This window comes from Sminthopsis crassicaudata, chromosome 4, assembly GCF_048593235.1.
Source record: "Sminthopsis crassicaudata isolate SCR6 chromosome 4, ASM4859323v1, whole genome shotgun sequence".
NCBI lineage: Eukaryota > Metazoa > Chordata > Mammalia > Dasyuromorphia > Dasyuridae > Sminthopsis > Sminthopsis crassicaudata.
The window spans coordinates 354,998,748-355,020,521 of record NC_133620.1 but is presented as its reverse complement, the minus strand read 5'-3'; the positions used below and the strand labels follow the sequence as shown (position 1 = coordinate 355,020,521).

Sequence of the window (21,774 nt, the reverse complement as noted above, 5' to 3'; positions counted from 1 at the left end):
CTGCCCCAATTCTGGTTTCTGCACTTTGCCCACCCACTGGCCTTTCCATTCAGCTTTCTTTTCTCCTTTATGATTCTGGCCCTTTGTAGAAGCCAGTTGGGCTGAATCATTTTCTCACAAGGCAACCCCTCAGTGCCCTCTGTAGCAGTCTTGTTACAGGGGTTGTCTTTCCCACAGTAAAGAAAATGTATCCTCCTCTGTCCCAGTGATGTCTTAGATGTTGTCTATATCAGTGATTGAAATGATGGAGCTCTATAAGCTGAGAGTAGAGAGGGACTGGATAGTTAGTAGGGAACAACTTATTGGAAACTTCAGAAGAAGTGATTAATATGGGACCCACCTCTCTGCAGGCCCATAGTCCAAAACGATGTGCAATTAGCTGGTGGATCTGTTGCTGCCGGTCCTTTTTTCGAACACTCTCATAGCTGGGAAGACGTGGGGGATACCAAAGGGGCAGCTGATAGTTACTGGGCAGTCCCACACAGAATACTTCATCACCCTGGAAGTGCCCCTATAATCAACAATATCCAGTGACCCTCTTCTTTTCAGGAAGGAGACAGAGCAAGCGTACCCATTAACCATTGTGTGGTTTCCCTTCCTAAACATTTTTCTTGAGTTTTGTGTCCCAAGTTCCCATTCCTTTCAATGTAAGGATCCTTTTTCCAACACAGATATCTCCAGTTTCTCATAGCCCATTCCTTGTTTTCATCCTCCAGTTTTGAATTCTTTGTTCTGATCTCTCTCTACAAAAGTCTTACCCTCATCCCTTAATTTGCAACAGAACCAACTCACCTGTACCCTAGTTCTCATCCTCTCTGATGTCTGGGATCTGGCTGAGGGTCCCATCAAGTCCTGGTTATTGCTAAAGTAGGGAGTGGGATAGTCCTAGGGGAGAATGAGCAAAGGTAAACAACCTGACCCTTACCCAGCTCTAGATTCCTCAGGTCTGTGAGCACCTGCCTGACTCCTGAACAAAGGCCCATGTCCTTGGGATTCTTACAGTTTTTCCCTCCCTTTACTCCCAACTCATTCTGTTAAGTCAGATTCTAAACTTCTGATCCTCAAGCTCTTCTAAAACTAACTTTGCTGGAAAGAGACTATATTCCTATCATGCCCTGCTGTCCTTTTAGAGAAACAGTCCCGTCCTGTCCCCCCCACCCCCACCCCAGGTCAGCATCTGGGAGACCTTGGATAAACTGTTAATGCTGATGGTGTCTTATCTTCCTAAGCACTGTCTCTTCATAGGTTACTCCATTCTGGTTTTCTCTGTCTTTTGTCTACTTCAGGAATAGGGGACCCTGGGTTTTCCTCTCAAAGCTAGATGAAGTGAAAGGGCCCAGTTGCTAAGACCGGGAGAAAAAGGTATTGTCTTCCTAAAGAAGGGCTCTCTGCCTTGGCTCTGGACAATAATGGGTGTGGGGGAGGGCTCAGAGGCAGTTAACCCTTCCCCATCCTACTATTCCTGACTTGAGGGCTAAGAGCCCAGGAGTTAACCCTTCCCCAACCTGTTGCTATTGATTTGGAAACTAAGCAATCCCAGTCTTAGAGACCCTAAGCTAAGGGCCCTGGAAAGAAGAGGCATGCATTGAAAACAAGACTGGACAGTGTCCTTTGCTTCTTTGAAAAGAAAGCCCTAACTCCCAAGAATGTCTTCCATGCACATGTCTGCTACAGGGATATGTCGGGGAGGTGTGGCAAGGCTGGGAAAGGGAGGTGAGTACTCACACACTGGCTAGGACCCTGGAGGAAGCAGCAGGAGCAGAGGAGTTGGCAACACTGGGGGTCCCGATGGTAGAGCAGCAGCAGCAAGATGGCCAGAACAAACACGAAGGAAGACACTACCCACCCCCACATCGAGGCACAGTCAGGGGCCCAGCCTCCGGAACCTTCCCAGCTCTTCCCCCAAAGCTGGGGGAGTAGCTAGTGCCAGCCCTCCTCCCCCCATGGTACTGGCTGCATGACTTGCCTGGGGGAATATCCTGTTGTGGAAACTGAGGCAGAAGCTCAGGGCTTCCTGTTTCTGATTACATAATTGACCTTAGAAACATGCAGAGTATATAACTCCTTGTTCCTGGAAGGACAGGGAAGTTTGAACTATTTGGTCAGTAAGGGGTGAAACTTGATGACCTCTGTGATTCCTCTCATTTCTGAGATTGTGACATGCTGCTTCCCCTCTCAGCCTTGGGAAATTTGACAATGATACAATCCCACTTTACAAAGAAACTAATTGAACAAATTGGGGAGGAACTTTCCCCAGGATTCAGTAATGGAGCTAAGAATTTAGGAATCCACTTGGGTAAACCCTAATAATAATAATAGCTAACATTTAGTATCGTAAGGTTTACTAGGCACTTTTTATATGCCAGTCATCACAACAGCCCTAGGTAGGTGCTATTATCCACATTTTGAACATGAGAAAATTTAGACCTAGCAGTTAAGCAAGCAGCGCATTGGGTCACAACAAAGAAATGTCTGAGAAAAGATTCCAACTCAGGACTTCTTGACTCAAGTTAACTTCTAGATTTCATAGGATTATTAGCCCTAAAGAGGGGCATGTTCAAATTTCTAGACAAAGCAGGATACAAGGAGTCGGCATTTGTCCTTGGCTTAAGCATTCTCAGAATGGGTAACTATCAGTGTGGTTATAGTGAAAAACATTACTGCATGTGACCATGGGCAAGTCATTTAGAACCTAGTTTCCACACATATTTTAAATAAAAGGCTTCTGCTAAGACTTCCAAAAATACTTCTAATTCTAAATCTATGATCTAAGGCAGTTGGTTCCATTACTGAACAATTTGTTATTAGAAAGTTTTTATATGGAACCAAAATTTATCTTCAGAGAACCATACAGTCATTTTAATTCCTGTCCTGAATGACAAGCAATTTGAAGATACCCATCACATTCTCCCTAAATTTTCTCCTCTAGATTAACTATCCTTAGCACCTCCGTCATGGGGCAGTTTCTATTTCACTCAGCATTCTCTTTTTGGACAATTTGTTCCAATTTATTACTTCCTGCTCTAAAATGTAACATCTAACTTTCTGTCCCTTTTGTCTTTTCATCCACTCTTCCAAATCCAAGGAGAAAGAGGTCCTTCCCCACCTCTTTAGTGTTCTTTGGATAACAGGTGACCCAGGATAGGGGTGACAACCTGTGGCCCAGCTGTCCCATACTCTACCACTTTGAGTAAAAGGGCAAGGTTCACTTCTTAGGACTAGGGGCAAGGGAGCCTGTCTCATCCAACAATAGTACTTACCTGTGGCAATGGCGATGGCAAGAATGTCGGTGTCCATGGAGATCCTGGGTTGGGGAACTTTTATGCAGATTAGTGGGATACTGGGTGAAGGCATTGACTTCAAGAGCTAATCCTGAGGCAGCCAGCACTACTGGCCAGGATGGGCCTACACAGGCATCAGTCCCCGTGTGCCTGTGGGGGAGTTCTCTGCCTGTCCTGCCCTCTGATCTGGCTGAGGAGGCTCTGGAGGAGCTTGGTCAGTCTTTGTCCAGGGCAATATCATGCCACAGGCTGTGCTCCCAGGAGCTGCTCAGCCCCTTCAATGGTGGGCCCTGGACCAGGCGCTGCCAGGTAGCTGCTCCATCTATAGCAGCACGTGGCTCCCATAAAAAACCTGCTGGGATGACTTAGCCTCCCCACCCCCTGGCTCAGGCTCAAGCTCCCATCCGCCTCTGGGGAGCTCCGGACGCTGGCACCATTGGTCCTCCAATTGAGACTAAATCTTTGCATCTTAGTCCCCTCGACCACCCCCCATTCCCCTCCTGTGGTGAGACAAACTCTCCTCTCCACCCATCTGCACTTCCCATTGGATCAAGAAACTGGAGTCTCAGTCCTAATTGGCTGCATCCAGGCCTTCGGGGGTTACTCCATAGAGCCATGTGTCTCCCGTTGCCACAGAGACCAAACACACATGGCAGAAATACAAAGGCTGCTCTCCTCAGGGCAGCAACCTGGCCTTTTCTTTCTTTCTCCCCACACTTTTTTTTTTTTCCCCCTTTTGGATTCTCCAAAGGGGTTATTGTATAGTCTTCGAAGCCCCAGACTCCCTCCAGATCTCAGATCTCAGTCTCTATCACCAGGGGCCATACAAGGGAGTATTTCAAAGCTGCCACCACACTTTTAAATTTTTTATCAGCATCTCCCAATACAAATACATTAGTCTCACATGGTTTAGGTTGAATACAAGGCTTCTTCAAGAAAAACTCCCAAGTCTTAAATTATTTGTATGGCAGGAGCAAAAGCTTTTTCTAGCCCAAGTTCTCTGCTTGCTATCTTGTTTCTGCTGACTTGTCTTGGAGCTTGTGCAGAAAGAGGAAACAATACTGCTTTCAGAAGGCCTCACAGAGCCTCTCCTCAAAACCAGAGGCCTCCCTGGTCATCCCAAATGTTAGTGCCTTCCCTTGCACTCCTTTTTAAAATATAGTTATATTTATACAATATATATTTTATGTTTGTCTCCTCCATTAGAATACAGGTGTCTGTAAGAAGGGGATGGGAATAATCATTTATTAAGAACCTACTATGTACAAGGAAGGACATGGAGGTGGTACAGTAAAGAGTGGTAGACCTGGAGCCAGGAACACTCAAGTTCAAATCTGGCCTCAGACACTTATTAGCTGTGTGACCTTCGGCAAATCCCTTAATACAGTTTGCCTATTTTCTCAACAATAAAATGAGCTGTTTTGTCAAAGATAGAATTTTGTCATTTCCTTCTCCAGCTCATTTTACTGATGAGGAAAATGTGGAAATTCTCTCCATTGGTGTAGATGTGGCATTCATCTGCTGCTCACTGTCTTAGATTACTAAAGGTCTTCTCCCCAATCCCATAGAAATCTTCCTTGACCTTTCCTTTGTGTTTATCTCTTTTGAAGAATCTCCTAGATTTCCTCTGCAGCTACTGCCTCCTTCAACAAATTAACTTGTATTTATTTGTATATACTTTGCATGTTGTCTCTCCTCTCCTGTTATAATGTAACCTTGACTAAAAAAACAAGCATTAAGTGCTTACTGGGTAACAGGCACCATGGTAAGTAGTAGAGATACTAGGAAAAGGCAAAAATAAGGGTTTTAAAATATAGTCTCTGATCTCTAGGAGCTCACAGTCTAAGGAAAGAGACAACATGCAAACAACTATGTACAAACAAAATACAGGATAAATTGGGGGTAATCTCAGAGAGAAGGCACTAAAACCAAGGAGGAAGGAGGAAGGCTTTTTGCATAAGTGGGGACCTTAGGTGATACTTTATGGAAGCCAGGAGATAAAGAGAAAATTCCAGGTATGAGGGACAGCCAGAAAAAATGTCCAGATTCCAGTGATAAGTGTTCTGAGAGAGGAAGAACAAGGAAGTTGGATGATAGATTATGTGGAAAAAAAAATTATGTATAAGGAGACTGAATAGGCAGAAGGGAGCTAGGTTATAAAAGGCTTGTCCCATCTTGTCTTTGATTCACCAGTACCTAACTCGGAGGTATGAGAAACCAAGTGGCTTGAACAGATGGACACAACTAGCGTGTCAGAGATCACATCTTATCCCAGGTCTTACATTGGGACTAATTCACATATTCTAATTAGTCTCCCTAATCCCATTCTCTTCCCTTCTAAGCCATATTCCATTCAACTGCCAAAGTAATTTTTCTAAAACACATATTCCTATTCAGTCCCTCAGGATCAAAAGTAAAAACCCTTTTTTTCTGGCATAGAAAACCCTTCACAATGGGCTTTGGTCCACCTTCCCAAAGTTAATGCATATTTCTCTTCTTCCTGTACTTCAAAATGGCCTTTTTGTTGTACCACATACAATATTCCATCTTCCATTTTGGGACCTTCAAAGGAGTTTCCCCTTTCCCCTGCCCCAGAATAGTCCCTTCACATTTTTGCCACTTGAAAATTCCTAGCCTTCTTTAGAGTTCAGTCCAACTGCCAGACTTGCCATGAGGGTCTTCCTGCTCTACTTCTCAAAGTCCTTCCCTTGCTAGTGCTCCTTGCTACCCAAATTACTCTTTAATTCTATGTATATCTTCTATGTGGAGCTATTGTTTCTACAGATAGATTGTAAACTTGAGATGTCATATGTCTTCATGTCCCCAAGTATATAGCAGGGACTTCATAAATATCAATTGGTTTCTTCCTTCACCCAAAGTCATCTTCTCACTTCATCACTCTTTTTCTCTGTTTACACATACATAATCACATATGAATTACCTGTGTTTCAATAGATGGCTAGAATTAGGGACTTAGGGTGATATTCAGATCTATATAAAATGCTTTCAGCCTCAGATTCCTCATTTATAAAATGGAGATAATAACAGCACCTTCCTCCCAGGGTTGTTGTAAGGAAATGATATATGCAGTATATAAGTGCTAGTTGCAATTGGATTTGTAAATATATACACTACAAACACAAACTGTTTCATGGGTTGCTTTGGGCAAAGAACTCATTCCAATCATCAGACTATCGGTGGTGAGCTTTCCATGTTCCCCTTTCACACAAGCTTGGCTGGTCCTTGGAAAATATTTAAATGAACTGGGAATTAAAGTTTGTTGTTTTGCTTTTAACTAGGATGAACTCATGGCTCTTTCCATCTTTAAAATCAGAAAAATAGCATCCCAACAGATCACCAAAACTGCCTCTGAATCCAGAAGCATTTTCACTTGCTCTGAGTTCCCTGCTTCCATTTTCTGGGTCATCCCCAAAACTGGTAGTTGTATGGCAAATCCTAGTTAAGGACGCCCTCTCCTGGTGATGTAGCAAAATACTCCCTAGAAACCAGGTCTCTTTAATTGGGCCTTCTAATCCTTCCTCACTGCCCACCTTGTGTGGTTCCCGAAGAACCGAGGGCTTCTCAAAGTGGTCTTAGCTCCAGCCTGCTGGTTTCTAGGGAGAGAATGTTATTTCTCCCACCCACCCATGGACCCAATTTCTGACTGGGGCAAGCCATTTAACTTCCCTATCTGTAAACTCTAGTTTCATTACATGGCCTCTTCTAGCACTGTGTACCCAAGCTGTCTTCTCTAGTCTTACTCCATCCTCTCAAGCCCTCCCCGACACCAAACTTGTTCCCTTTAAATTCCTTTAGCTTCCTTCCCACATTGATGATAAAAAGAAGAGTTACTGGGGATCTGTAGATGACTCTTCTGATCCCTAGTCAAACCCTAGCTGTTCAGTGATATAAAAAACAGTGGTAGGTGCACTCAGTGGCCACTTACTGTGGGACTATGGGCCAGTCACTTACCCTCATATCAGACTGTTTCCTCAACTGCAGAATGAGGATTATAATAGCACCTACTCCTGGGGATGTTGTATCAAATGGGATAAAATCTGTAAAATATCTGTAAAACTTAAAGCACTACATAAATACTAGTTATTCTTTTCATTCCCCCAATTAGGGATAAAGCATACAATGCAAATACCCCACAGGAAGGTAAGCCACTAACAATTACGTTATGGTGTAAATGACATTAAGGGACAGGAGGGTCACCTGGGATGAAAATGACCATCAAAACTGCCCAGGATTCTGCCTAGTGCCAAAACAGCTAAGCCTTTTAGAGAGTTTCAAGGGGCTCAGAAATTTAGGGGCCATCCCTAAGAAAAGTCTAGGGGGCAAAGTGTCCTGTTCCTGGACTCCAGTGGACCCAGATATGATGCCTCTAACATCTCCATGGTGCCCTGGAGTTCCTTACATAATCTGGTAGGGGGAAGGAGAGAAAAGGGCTGGCTCGGAATGGCTTATGGGAGGAGTTGAGGTTGTGGTAATCAAGATGGAGGAGGGACAGGAGCCTGGTGCTCCTAAAGAGATGGTCAGAGGATGGAGAGGGACCAGCTAGAGGCCTGTTGGAGTGCACCATAAGGCTCCAGTGCCAGTTCCCCTCAGCAGGAGCCCCTCCTCCAGGAAGCACACTAGGGACTCTATTAGAGATGTAAGAGATATATTTCTGCTGTTGCATATTTCAGGTTTTACACAGAGCTCCAGGTCCACCACTGCTCTGGTTCCCTCTCAGACCTGAGAGGGTAGTTCTTGCTTTGCTCTCTCTAGTTCACTCCTGTTGTCACAGGAACCACCTGTTTCCAGGACCCCTGGAGCTCCCTGCTTTGCAGAGACTAATCTGTCAGTACTGTGGGTGTCTCAGGACAGCACCCATTTCACATAAAGGAGACAGAGCAGACCATCAGACCCAGGAGCCTTGAACATTTCCCTTTCCTGTAACTCCTCTCTGGCCTCCTGGCCTGTCTGTTCCATAGATTACCCAATTATCTAGGAACTCTTTAGATATGGGTTGTTTGTTGATTGGGTTTTTGGGGGGTTTTTTGGACAAGACCAGCAGCATCCTTTGCCCTCAGCTCTACTGACCTGGACTTCTGGGGCAAAAGGGAGGGGAACCTCCTTGAAGTGCCCGGCTGGTTCCCTGTTCTGCAGATCCTAGGGGAACCATATCTTCCTGGGGCTGCCTGAGACTTTATTGCACTTTGCTCCTCTCTCCTTTTGCTGTCTTTAGGCCCTCTCCACAAGCCATCTTTAAAAAAGAAAGTAGAACTTGGACAAACTGAAGAGGGCACAGGAGCAGCACTGGCTCGGTAACTGAAGGAACCCTAGTTTTCTCTGCTTTTCTCTGGTCCCCAGTTTGAAACTGTCTGATAAGTAGCCCATCAGGGTCCACTTGCTGCTCACTCCAGCCAACGAATGGAGGAGGGATGGGACGATGAGGCTAGACCCCAACTTCTCACCCATGGGAGAGGATGGTCCCTTGATCACCTCTTCCTCCATGGAGTTCCTAAGGTGCAACGCCCCGGGGTTTTCCCCGGGCTCCCACTGTAATCCCGCTACCTCAGCCGGCCGTCAGCTTTGACAGGACCAAGCTCTGACTTGGGGTCAGGAGAGAGGGAACTCCAGCTGGTCTGGCTGCAGGGTTCCAGGTTGGGACAGACTGAGGGGCTTGTGGCACAAAGCCCTGCCACCGACCAGAAGCTTCCCAAGGTGCTATCTGTCCAGTCCTCCAGGGCAGGACCCGTCAATTCAGAGTGCCTCCGAGAAGCTTCTTCTGCCTGCTCTGGTCGGGGAAGGTTCAAGATTCCACTCAGGCCCTGGAAACTCTGCTCCATATATTCATTGTGGGGGGGCCCCGCGTGTAGCCAGCTCCCATCATCTGCAGTAAGCATAGGAAGGACACAGAATCAGTATTCCCCACTCTGCTGGACAAGCCCACGTCCAGGTCAGGAAAGAATCCCTAGCCTGGTCTGGGGATCAGGAGTCTCTAATCCCAGCCTCATCCCTACCAAGATGACCACTTGCTGTGTGGCTCATCATTTATCTCCTCTGGGCCTCACAATCCCCATTCTGACTGGCCCTAGGGCTATAGCATCATTCATTACCTTTCCTGAGAGGTAGTTTGCGGTTGAAGGTCAGGGGCAACACCAGGAAGCGAGTCTCTCCCAGGGGTTCCCAGAACTGCAGCAGGCGGACGGTCCAGGCACCAGGTCGCAGGGGCCGGCTCAGAGGAGGCTTATACTGAGTGACCTCAGCTTCAGAATCGACCGTGATGTCATACGAGGTGGCCACCACAAATGTGGGATCAATCCAAACAACAGTGGCTGTTAGGTTGGGGCCACGGGCCCAACGCTGCATGGCTACCGGCTCATCCAGAGGCCCCAACAATCCCCCAAAGTTCCGGAAGAGACGCTCCTTGGGGTCCCATTCTGTGCCTACCTGTGAGGAGGAAAGCATTTGGAAAAGATGCTGGTGGTGTTCTTTGCAGAAGGATGGATAGGAAGGGGAGGGGGTCACCTTATTTCCCTTCCTCTGTGTCATTAAAATGAGGAGATCTGACTGCATGATGGCTATGGAGTTTTCCTTTCAACTGCTCTGCAATGACAGGAAGGAGAATGCTCTACAAAGCGGAGTGAGAGCCCCTAAAAAAGGCCTTTGTATAGGATGTTGTCTGCCCTACCAGAATGGAAGCTCCTTGAGAACAATGCCTGTTTCATTTTTGTCTTTTTTTTATATCCCTGGCACTTAGCATAGTGCTTAGCAAATAGTAAGTTTGTCTCAATAAATGTTTGTCTAAGGAAGTCAAAGCTAAGTTTTTGAGATCCAAAAGTTTTTCTCTCCAACCCTCATTTAATCTAGATTGGACTGAAAGGACATGGAGGAGGGATATTAGGCCATCACTGCCTACTAGACCAAAGGACACCCATGAATGTAGTGTTGTACCAGGGGAATGAGGGCAGGGGACAAGGGATAAGGGGATGAAGGCCCCCATCCCACCTCCAGGTTCTGCAGCCGGTTGGCCTGACCATTGTGTTCTGTCAGCTTCAGGGCCCCCCGAGGCATCAGCCACATCTCCAGTGCCTCTTCGGGCCCAGAGGCCACAGGTTGCACTGTCTGGGTCAACAAGTAGCCCTGGAAACGGTCATCGTAGAAATACAGGTGGACACTGGATGGGAAGCCTTTAGGCTCAAACCTATAATGGATGTAAGGGATGGGGAAGGAGAGATGAAGATATTGGTCAACAGAAACAGGTCAGGAATGGGAAGTCCCAGAAAGGACCCTCCTAGACCCCACCCTGCATCAACTCCACCCTCCACTTTTTTACAGCATAAGTTTCTCATTTGTACATTTTTTTTTCAAGTGCTCTTCATGCTCCCTCCCTTTTTAAAAACCCTCATTTATGTGTTCCTTCTTCCCCATTAGGTACGGAATTCTTAAGATAAAGGGAAGATTATGTCCCTCATGGTAATGAAAGTTGCCTAAGGAAAGAGACAGCATCTTGCCCATCAAAGAGGGAATTCTTCAAGAACAGGGACCAAGTTACCACACCCTTCTGTATCCCCTAAATTCTATGGGACACTGTACACAAAAGGTGATCAAAACTGGGAGAGAGGGGGAATGACTGACTTCAGCAAGTGGACCGGGGCAATGTCTCCCACCTGCAGAGCTGGTTAGTTGAAGGGGATGCCATGGCAGCAGCATGACGTAGGCCGAGGCGGGAAAAAGCTGTGTAGGCAGTGAGAATGACGTCGCTGAGCCCACCCAGGCCATCGGCAATGTCGTGGGCATTTTCCCAGTATGCTTTGAGGGCGGGCGTGTTGGGAGGGTAACTTCCATAAAGGTGAGAGTCCAAGATTTCCAGCACTTCCTGATTCACAGTTGATTCAAATTTTCGGGCAAAGAAAGTAGGTCTGGAGAGTTGCTATAATGTAAATAATATAAGAGTTGTTGGGATTGCAGATTCTAGAGGCTACACATCACCACATGGAGCAAAGAAATCTCTGGGTTCTACCCACATACTACTAAAGGACAAGGAGCCAGAAATAAGATTTTGGCTAGATTTAGAACTGAAAGAGACCTCAGAAGTCAACCCTCTCATTTTAAGAATGGGGAAACTAAAGCTCCAAGTGACTAGCTCAGAGGCACCCAGCCAGTAAGTGTACCAGGTGTCTTTCTGACTTCAGCTTCAACTCTATCTCCATATCGCCTCTTGGTAACCTCAAGGATAGCTTCATTTTTATACCCAACTTCCTTATAGGATCCCTGCATTTCCCCAATTAGGTTTCCCAAAGACAGCAGTGAGGATCAAAAGTCAGCCACTGAATTGATGTTGAATGTGTATATAGCAAGGGTCTGCTTCTAAAAGTGCCAGGAGATCCGGGCCTTGGTCTACCACTGATCAACTTCAGGGTCCTAGAAAACAGCATGGTATAAGGTACAAAAAGCACTGGGCCAGAGCTTAGAAGACTGCAGGTTCTAGTCCCAGCACTGCCACTAACTAGTTATCAAACTTGTTCAAGACCGTATAGATCATAGACCAATACTTATTAGACCATAAGCTTATTGAAGGCAAGGTCCACTTTTGCCTTTCCTTATAACTGCCTGACCTTAGCCCTGAGCCTGGAATATAGCAAGCACTTAAGAAATGCTTACTGATTCGTTTCCTTTCTTTGGGTCTCATTTGTAAAATATTTCATCAGCTGTACAATGCAGCTCTGATATTCTTTGGTTCTCTACCAGTAGCCTGCTGTGGGAGAACACAACAGGCTGTGGGAGAATGTTAGATTTAAGAGTCAGGAACCAGTTGGTGTAACCTTCCATGTTATATCACCATACATGAGTTACTTAACATCTTTGAAGCTTAGTCCACTAATCTGGAAAGTGGGAATAACAACATCTGTAGCATCTACTCTTTGGGGTACTTTGTTTTAAGATGATCTGTGGCATCTTTACAAATTCTGCAAACTTTAAAAGTACAAAATGTTGTTCAATCATTTTTCAGTTATGTTTGACTCTTCATGACTCCATTTGGGGTTTTCTTGGCAAAGAAACCAAAGTAGTTTGACACTTCCTTCTCCAGCTCATTTTATAGATTTTATAGATGGGCAAACTTGCCCAGCATCACCCAGCTAGAAGTGTTTGAGGCCAGATTTGTACTCACAAGATGAGCCTTCCTGACTCCAGGCCTAGTGTTCTATTCATTGCACCACCATGTACAATATAAACAGCAGCTATTATGATTACTAAATGCAGAATAGGTGTGACCTATGATTTCATTGGTATAGGAAACTCCTTTCTACTAATGCAGGTCAGCATCTTCTCTGAAACTAATGTATATAAGAAGGTTGCCTAGAGCTCTGAGAGAGTGCCCAGGGTCAACAGGTCAGTCTATGTCAGAGAAAGGACTTGAACCCAACTCTCCATCTTCCACATCATATTATTCCACATCCTCTTATCACTAAATTGGGGATTAAGAAACTGGAATTAGCTAGAATTACTCAGGATAAATAAGGGAGTATATGCAAAATGCTTTTTAAACCTTAGTAAGTTGATAATTACATTGATATAGTACTTTCAGGTTTATAAAGTGTTTTCCAAATACAATCTTTTTTGATCCTCATAACAATCCTGCAATAGGGACTGTTAGCACCCTCATTTTGTAGATGAGGAAACAGTTTGAGAGAGAATCACAAAGTTAGCATCTGAAGCAGGATTGGTATTCAGTTCTTTCTGACTCCACTGAGCCACCTGGCCATCTCTAAGTGGTATATGAGACATAACAGAGCTAAAAAACTGGCTTTAAATCCAGAAAGCTCTGGGTTCAAGTCCCTATCTCAAACACCTATGTGACTCTGGACAAAGTCACTTAACCGCCTGGCTCTAGACAACTTTACAAGTCACAGGGAAGGACCCCTGCCTCAAACCTGCTTTGGTAGAGGTCTATCCCCTTGATAGGGGGCTTCTACAAAGGGTGAGGATGTATGTGGGGGAGTGGATATGAAGCCAATTGTTACTCTCATTCACCAGCCCCATGTCTGGCTATGTGTCTCTTCCCACTCTGCCCAGAAAATTTTAAAGTCCTCTGTCCCCTCACAAAGTCACATAGGGACAACAAGCTAGTCTGCTCTAGGTGGGCAGGGGCAGCACCTGTAGCCGAAGGAAGTCCTGAGGCTTGAAGTCATTGGGGGAGCAGCCGCACCAGTCCACGATGTGCTTGTATTGACATTTGCAGCCCAGCTTCCGGTTCCAGTTGGTGACCCGCAGGTTGTTGTCCACCAGGGTATTGCAGGTAGGGCTGTTCTCCAGCACAGTGTGGAAGAAGGACTGTGGGGAGGGGAGAGGGAGATGAGCAAGCCCCCTCATGAGGTGCCACGTGCCTTTACTGACTGTCTCCTCTTAGCTACCGTCAATCACTCACATTCCCACCCTTCCAGAGGATTTTAAGGACTGATCACTCACCTCAGCTGGTAAGAGTGTATAGGTATAGAACTGACGCAATTGAGCCACGAGGGGGTCGTCCGTATAAACCACATATTCTACAAAGCTGCGGGTCAGGGCAAACCAGTCTGAGCCACCATCCACAACGATGCCCTCTGGGATCTGCCGTTCTCCCAGGCGCCACATGTGGGAATCACACTCGTGAAAGAGGCGGTCCAGGCCCTGTTTCTTGATAAACCTGAGGAGGAGAGCCACAGAAGTTCGGATTCAGAGACAGCATGGTCAGAGGGAGCTGGGGCAGGGCCAGTGAGAAGAGATCCTCAAGTCTAAGGTGGAAAAGTTTTGTCCCTCACCCCAGCCAACTGTTTGACAGACTTCGGAACCATTCACTGCTTTGTAATCAGCAGGTAACTTACAAACCTGGCCAATGACCATTGAGTCAATCCCTCTAATTTGCAGGGCAGGATATAATGGGGGTCCTTCTGAACAGCTCATGCTTCTTCTACTCCCTAAACTGACACATGACTCATCCTTATCCTCACCTTGAGTTGTCCCGGCCATGAGACTTGAGGAAATTCTTATCATGGTATTTGGACAGGAATGTCACCAGCTCATCATTGGTCCTGGGGCAGGAAACAGGTTTTTTCAAAGTGTATATTAATCTTAGAAATATGTTTAGAATAATTGCACATATTAAATCTATATTGGATTGCTTGCTGTCTTGGGGGGAGGAGGAAGAGAGAGAAAAACTTGGAACAGAAGATTTTGCAAAGGTGAATGCTGATAACTACCTTTGTATTTGGAAAAGGAAAATATTATTTGGAAAAAATGTATATTAATTTTAAATGAAAAATTAAGTTTGTTTCAGGGTATTCTGAATTCTTTTCCTTTTGTGTGTGTTTTTTTTTTTCCTGGATTTTACTACCTATTTTTAAAAGGCATCATTTTTTAGCTATAGAAGAAATTATATAACATATAATTAGAAAAATAATTTATAATTGTTATTATGTCTATTTATTTTATTTGCCTATTTAATGACTATTACTTATGCAGTCAAAACCAGTGTGTCTAATGTTATTTGGCAATTAAGTGGCCTAGTGGATAGTGTCTGGCCTGGAATCAGAAAGACCTGAGTTCAGACACTTAGTAGCAATGTGACCCTAGGCAAGTCACTTAACCCTGTTTGCTTCAGTTTCCTCATCTGTAAAATGAGCTTGAGAAGGAATGCTGAACTGCTCCAATATCATTGCCAAGAAAACTCCAAATGGGGCCACAAAGAATCAGACAGAACGTAACCACAAGAACACAAAAATGTTTTTAGAATCTACTCTTTTCATTCTGAGTCATTTCATATAAGCCTTTTTACATTTCTTTGTATTTTTCTTATTTGTAATTTTAAGCGGTGGGATAATATTGTTACATATAAATTATTATTTTCTTTGCACACTACAATTTGTTCAGCCATTCTTCCACTACTAGACATGTGGGATTCCTTCCAGTTTTTTTATATTACAAATGTCTCTGAGGAATACTGTTCACACATAAGTCTTTCCCACCCAACAGTAATAGTCTAAAGACATAGTCCCAATAATGAGAGGCCTGAGTCAAAAGGCATGAATAGCCTTTTAACTCCTAATTGGATAATACCTTATTGATTTCCAAAAAATTCTGCCAATTCATTGCTCCAGCATAAATTTAATCAGTCAATTTCTCTACAGAAAATTCAATTTACTACAATTGAATTTTAGTATTTAGAAAAATATATATTTTCCCCAACTTAACAATTACAAGCTGAGATGCCTTTAATATATGCAGCAGAAAAAGCATTGTATTTGCAATCTGAAGACTCTAATCTTGGCCTTGCTATTATCTCCCTGTGTCACCTGGGGCAAGCTTAGAGAAGTAACCCTGATTTGTTTTATTTTTATTTTTCATTTATTTGCTTACTGAAGGGGAGGAAGGGCAATTGTGGTTAAATTACATAGACCACACAGCTAGAAAGTATCTGAGTTTGAATTTGAACTCAAGTCCTCCTGAGTCTAGGCATGGTATTCTACTCACTTATCACCTAACTGCCCCTGTGTAACCCTCATTTGTAAAATGGGCCACCAATGTCCTTTCCGATTCTAAATCTGTGCACTGATGACTCTCTTCTGGGGAGAGACAGGGAAGGACATCCTTGTTTGGGGCTGCTGATGGGGTAGGCATCATGATCCCAAAGCCCACTTCTTTGCCCCTTTTCGAATCATGATGAAGCCTAGGGAACTTTCTTAAACTATGTGTAAAGGCCTAAATAAAATAACTGGGGGCAACTAGGTGGTGCATAGATGGATAGTGGATAGAGCACTAGCTCTGAAGTCAGGAGGACCTGAGTTCAAATCTAGCCTCAGACACTTAACACTTCCTGGCTGTGTGACCCTGGGCAAGTCACTTAACACCAATTGCCTCAGCAAAAATAATAATAATAATAATAATAATAATAATAATAATAATAATAATAATAACTGGGAGTGCAAAATGCAAGAACGAAAGAAAACATTTTTAAAAGGCCGCAGACCTCAGATCAAGAACTGTTGTGCCAAAGGCTCACAGGGAAGAAGGAACACTAATTTTTCTCTCATTTCCTTAAAGACCCCTTATGTTCTCTCCCCTGCTCCCTGAAAATCCCTGTTCGCCGGCACTGACCCAGCTGACCCCCAGGTCCTGAAGGGAGAAGAGCCCCCAGTACCTGGTAGGGTAGTCGGTGGCACTAAGGTTAATGAAGAAGTCCCAGGTCCAGCCAGGTGCCTCCAGCAAGTCCTGCATGCTACGCAAATACATCTTCAAGAGACTCGCACCCCCCCAGATGGTGCCCATGCGCCAGGGGGTCACCCGCACATTGGCATAGTGCTGAGCCAGAGCCACCACCTCTCGGTGCAGGTAGTTCGAGCGCTAGAAAAGAAACAAGCCATGGGCACGGCTGCATGAGCCTCTCAGCTCCTCCTCTGTCCCTGTCCCCACAACCCCGGGGCTGTCCAGGCCGGGTCCCCTTTCCTCCGGCTTCAGCTGTTCCTCCCCACTGGCCACACCGCCCACAAGGTACCTTGTCCACATGGATGTAGAAGAAGTGTCGCTCGTGGTACACAGCCTTGAGAAGCCTCTTGAGTTGCCGGACGGCACGGCCGTGAACCACCAGCATGTAGGCAATTCGCACTGAGGGCCGGCCCGGGGGCAGCTGCACTCTGCTCTCATCCCACTGAATCATGGGGCTCACCTTTCCTGGCAGAGTCGGGAGGGGAGGGTCAGAAGGGCACAAAGAGCGGGCACCTTGCCCAAAGGGCTCCCCACCTCCTCCCGGTGAGGGCAGTGGGGCTCCTGTGGCGGGCAGCTCATTCCCCCAAGCTGGGTTCCACCACACCTCCCAAGCAGGGACAGAGTTGACTGTCCCCCAGACCAAAGAGCTGGAGTTGAGTTGAGTGGAGAGAGGGAGGGAAGGAAGTTCTACCCAATCCTCTGGGGCCTCACCAGACAGCTGGCAGTGTCGGGGCACAATCTTGGGCATGAGACTCCCTGCTTGGTGCAGACACACCACGTTGGCGATCTCCTGCTGACATTGCTTGGTGCTGGCCCGGGCCAAGGCAGACAAGGCGTCCTTGCCCGTGATCTCACACTTGGGGGTGAAGCCATTCTCTGTGGGCTGGGGAGCACCCTCCACGCTGCCTGTGTCACCTTGCTGGAAAGCGCCAGCGACACCTGCCCCGGGTAGCACCTCTCCTCCACCCCCAGTACTCAGGTTCTGGCGGCTGAGGGGCTCTCGGGGTGGGATGGGGGGAACCCGGCGGCTAAATCTGTGCTTGCCCGTCACGGCTCTCACCACCTTGGCCACCAACACCCCTGGGCTATCCGCTCGGCCCTTCCAGCGCCCGTGTCTCCGGCCAGCATTTCCCCGTCGACCGGCAGAACTATCTCTGTCCTTAGAGCCCTCGCCTGGGTCTGGTGGCCGTGGCTTCCTCTGCCTCCCTTTCTGCAAATACATACATAAATGAATGTAAAGGAATGAATGAACCAACAGACTTTTGTCAACCTAGTCACCCACACCCATTTGTTGCTACACTGGTGGCTGGGAGCTAAGCCTAGGAAAAGAAAATCACTTGTTTGGGACAAGGAGGGCTGACCCATTTACAGAGGGCAGAGGCTCAGAGAGGGATAAATCCACAAAAGGTAAGGATCGAGCTGACCCAGAGCCGAGCCTTGTGGTTCCCACTCTAGCACTGCTTGGCACCTTGACCAATTCCTCCAAGCCATTTACACACAGGCCTTAGGCGACTTTGGGAGAGACACAGGACCTGGGAGTCAGAAGGCTCTTGGTGCATGTCCTGACTGATACTTATGCCCTGGGTGACCTTGCACAAATCATTTAACAATTCTGAGCCACAGCTTCTTCCTTTGGAGGGATAGTACAGAAAGCTGCTTTGAGGAAGATGCACTGTAAGTGCTACAGAAATATGTACAAATATAATTTTTTTTCTGCTCCTGACATCCTTCCAACTCCTCCTTCTCTCCTACTCTTTATCACTGTGGCAAGAGAAAATTCACCATGAGTCAGAAAGCAGGATCTCGGGGAGCCTTGGACATCTTCCTCTCCTTTCTCCTGATTCTCTGCACTCCCCAAACCTCATGGGATTCTTTAACTAGAGTCTGGGCTGACTCTTCCAGCCACATCAACCCATCTGGACTTTTGCTGTCCCTGCTTCTATATTTCTGCCTGGTAACCAAGAAGGTTTCTCTCTTCTCCCCCGGTAGCCCCCAACTTCCAAGCCATACTATAGCCAGAGCTCCCTAAAAGTGGGAGGGAATCAGAGGAGTCCTGCCTTAAGGATATTGAGGTCCCCTGAGGACAAAACAAATGAAGCTTTCACAGCTGTGTTATCTTCTCCCCTGACAGGTTCCCAGGAGGGGCTGGGGGGGGGGGGGGACGACTCCAGACTGGAATAGCAGCCCTTTAGGGAGGAGAAGGATGGTCTGACAGAACTATTCATTTCTATACCTGTTAAGGAGAAGTTGTCTCCAGGAAAAGTTAGACAGTAAAAGACTCCACTAATTCAAGTTTATGGCAGGCTAGATGGCTCATTAGCCTAGTTCTGTGCCACATGGTAGGTGTGAAAAGACATTGCCAGGTGCAGGCAGGTGGGGACAGGAGAGAGAACACCGCTGTGGTCTCTCTGGGGTGGATGCTGATGTCAGAGACACTTTGGCTGAGGGGGAGAGAATGGAGTGGGAGGAAGGAGGAGGGCAGAAAATAAGGCAACAGGCCAAGCAGTTCTGTGGCCTGGGGACAGGATGTGGGTAGGAAAACGGGCATCTCTATGCACTGCACCAGAGCAGGCTGACCCCAGGAAGGACAAGCTGAGAGGAAGCTGGAGGCGAAGAAAGCACTGGGAGACCTCTGGGTCTGACCTGGCTGGTGACCTTGGGGGGGATCTGAGAACGAACCACTCTACCTCATCGCCCCTCCTGGTCCTACCAGCTGGTATCTGGGAAAGCTCTTCCACTATTGTGTAGTCTCCCTGCTTTCTGTGGGAACACATGGTTATGATGAAAGCTCCCCACTCGATTGCCCCGAGACACCTTTGAATAGCAGACCCAATGATCTCTTGCAAGTTTGTCACCTCAGTAAGCTTAAAGCCAGCTTCCTCTCTGCACCAAGTCGGAGGGATGGGCTGATTGCCCTTGTGACCTGGCTGTGTTCGTCTGTCCTGGATGCTTACCTGCCAGTCACAGAGAACAAAAGGGAAACCTCAGGGCCCTGGCTTTCTATGGATGGGCTGAACTTTTCTTAATCCTCATTCTAACCTTGCTGCTTCAACAGAGCTAAGGGACACGGGTGGAGAACAAAAAGGAACTATGTGCCACTAGACTGTGACACCTCAGCTTTCCACCCCCGGATGAAGAGGATTGGGATTAATACCAGACATGCTACTCCCATCCCCACCTGGGAATAGAGAGCCCCCTAAGCTGTTCGGAAACAGCAGTTGTTTCTGTTCAGAAGTAACAGTCATGTGTAGCATCCATCTCCTGGGCGTCTACAACTGCCCCACTGCAAGGCAGGCAGAAGAAATGTCCTGTTCTTATTTTGGTCCTGAGAAAGAACCTTGCCTGACTGTGGACACCTGTGAGTCTTAGTTCTCCCTCTTCTGTGAATCTGTAAGACTGATTCAGTTTCCTTTCTCTTCATTCCTTCTTTTCCCTTTCATTCCATCCTGGGAAGGGGTAGAGAAAGTGGGGGAGGAACTCATCAAGCACAGCCAGGGAACCCTTCCCAGACACTATCAGTGTGACTGGGGACCCAGGGGACTGCTCGGGGCCTTAATCCCCAGGGTTCCTCGTCTCCGGCCTGACTTCTGCACAACACTCGGCTGGAAGTGAGAGCCCCAGCCCGGCAGGGTGACGGGTCACATAGGGAGCAGCGTCTGAGAAAGCCCATGACTATTCTTCCAGGAGCATGAGAGTTGCCTCACTAGGACTGAGAGTTCTGATGAGGGGCAGAGTGAGGTCTGACCGGGACTATTATCCGGCTAAACAGAACTAAAGTTTTGGGTGAAATTAAAGGCGGGAGTTGGGAGGAGGTTGGAACCTCTGCACGGACTCTTTGCTCTTGGATGTCGGAGGGGGGTCCCGGGGTGGGCAAAATGCAGAGGCTGCTCCATTCGGGGAAGGGGGTAATAGGCAAGTTACCCCTACCTCCTGAGACAATCTTCCGGCTCCCCTCCCTACAGCCCTAACTCTTCTCAGTGTGGACAAGGAGCAGCTCCTTCCTCTCATCTGGGCGGGGGGACACATTTCCCTGATTCTCCTAAGTGAAACCCATCTCAGCCGGTGGATCCCGATCCCCTCCCCCACCAGGTACCCCATTCTCCAGTTTCTGGGCCCCCTGGTCTGGGCTCTGGAGTTGCAGTTTGCTGCGCACCCACTTCTTCCAATCTGCTACTCTGGCCGGCGTAGCACCTCCTGGGCCGCCAGGTCGGAGGTCCCCAAAGTTTCCAAGATGGGCCCTCCCCCTCGCACACCTGCCCCCTTCCGCGGCTCCTTCCTTCAGTCCCAACTTCTACAAGTTTGGCCTGGGGCTCCAGTGCCCGGCCTTCAGCCCACTCCCCCAGAAGTTCCATTCCTGCGGCCACCCCGCTCTCCCGGCCTCAGCCCCCCCTCCGCAGCCCGCTCCCCTCCCCTTGACCTTCACCGCTCACAGGGTTCCCTCCTCTCCCTGCCTCCCCGAGGATCCCCTCCTCCCCTCGCTCCTCTTCTCCCTTCCCCGCCGGGCCCCCTTTCTGGACTTCCCAGGACCCAGACCCGCTCCCCGCACCCCCGCCGGGGCTGGGCTCCCTCCGGGAGAGGTGGCGGTGGGGGAGGGAGGCGCTGCTTCTCGCCCCCTCTCCCCCGCCAGCCTCCGGGCCGTGCAGCCGCACTCTCGCCTCTAGCCGGGGTTCGAGTCCGCCCCGAGCGGCGCCCCCGCGCCCCTCCCCCTGCCGCTTCGCCTCGGCTGCACGCCCCCACCGGCCCCCACCCCCGGGGCCGGGCTCACCTCCCCGGGCTCCTCCTCCTCCAGGCCGCTGAAGCTCCACACCACCAGGCCCTGCAGCAGCAGGATGGCCAGCGCCGTGGCGATCGCCAGCTTGTAGCGCCGCACCAGCTTCTGCACCCGCGCGCTCGCCACCATCTTCCTGCCCCGGCGGCGGCGGCGGCGGCGGCGGCAGCCCCGCTACGCCTCCTCCTCTTCCCCCTCCCACCAGGCGCGCGCCGCCGCGGCGCGCTTCCGAACCCTGCAGCCCGGGCGCGGGGGCGCGCGCAGACAGAGCCGAGAGCTAGACAGCGGAGAGACCTCGGCGGCGGCGGGGAACGAGCCGAGCCCGGGGGAGGGGCTAGGGCCCAGGGCGAGACGCTCCGCCCATGGGCGTGGTCACCCCGAGGCTCCGCCTCCCACCTCTGCGGTTGCGCACTGAGTGGGTGCCCTCGAGCAGCCCTACGGGAGGCCGGGCTGGGTGACTCTTAGCTCGGCAGATGGGCGGCGCGTGCCGGC

The 21,774-nt window shown here is 48.2% G+C and overlaps 1 protein-coding gene across 1 annotated transcript; it reads right to left on the bottom strand.

The window, feature by feature from the left end:
* Nucleotides 1–7,933: 7,933 nt before the first annotated feature.
* Nucleotides 7,934–21,494, bottom strand: XYLT2 (xylosyltransferase 2). The gene is made up of 11 exons (XM_074261726.1): nucleotides 21,280–21,494; nucleotides 17,226–17,724; nucleotides 16,804–16,979; nucleotides 16,450–16,652; nucleotides 14,264–14,344; nucleotides 13,743–13,959; nucleotides 13,431–13,607; nucleotides 10,943–11,205; nucleotides 10,281–10,476; nucleotides 9,389–9,722; nucleotides 7,934–9,162 (listed from the first exon to the last, which is right to left on the bottom strand). Exons 1-11 carry the CDS (start codon nucleotides 21,412–21,414, stop codon nucleotides 8,840–8,842), a joined length of 2,604 nt encoding a protein of 867 aa, XP_074117827.1. The 5' UTR covers nucleotides 21,415–21,494; the 3' UTR covers nucleotides 7,934–8,839.
* Nucleotides 21,495–21,774: the final 280 nt, after the last annotated feature.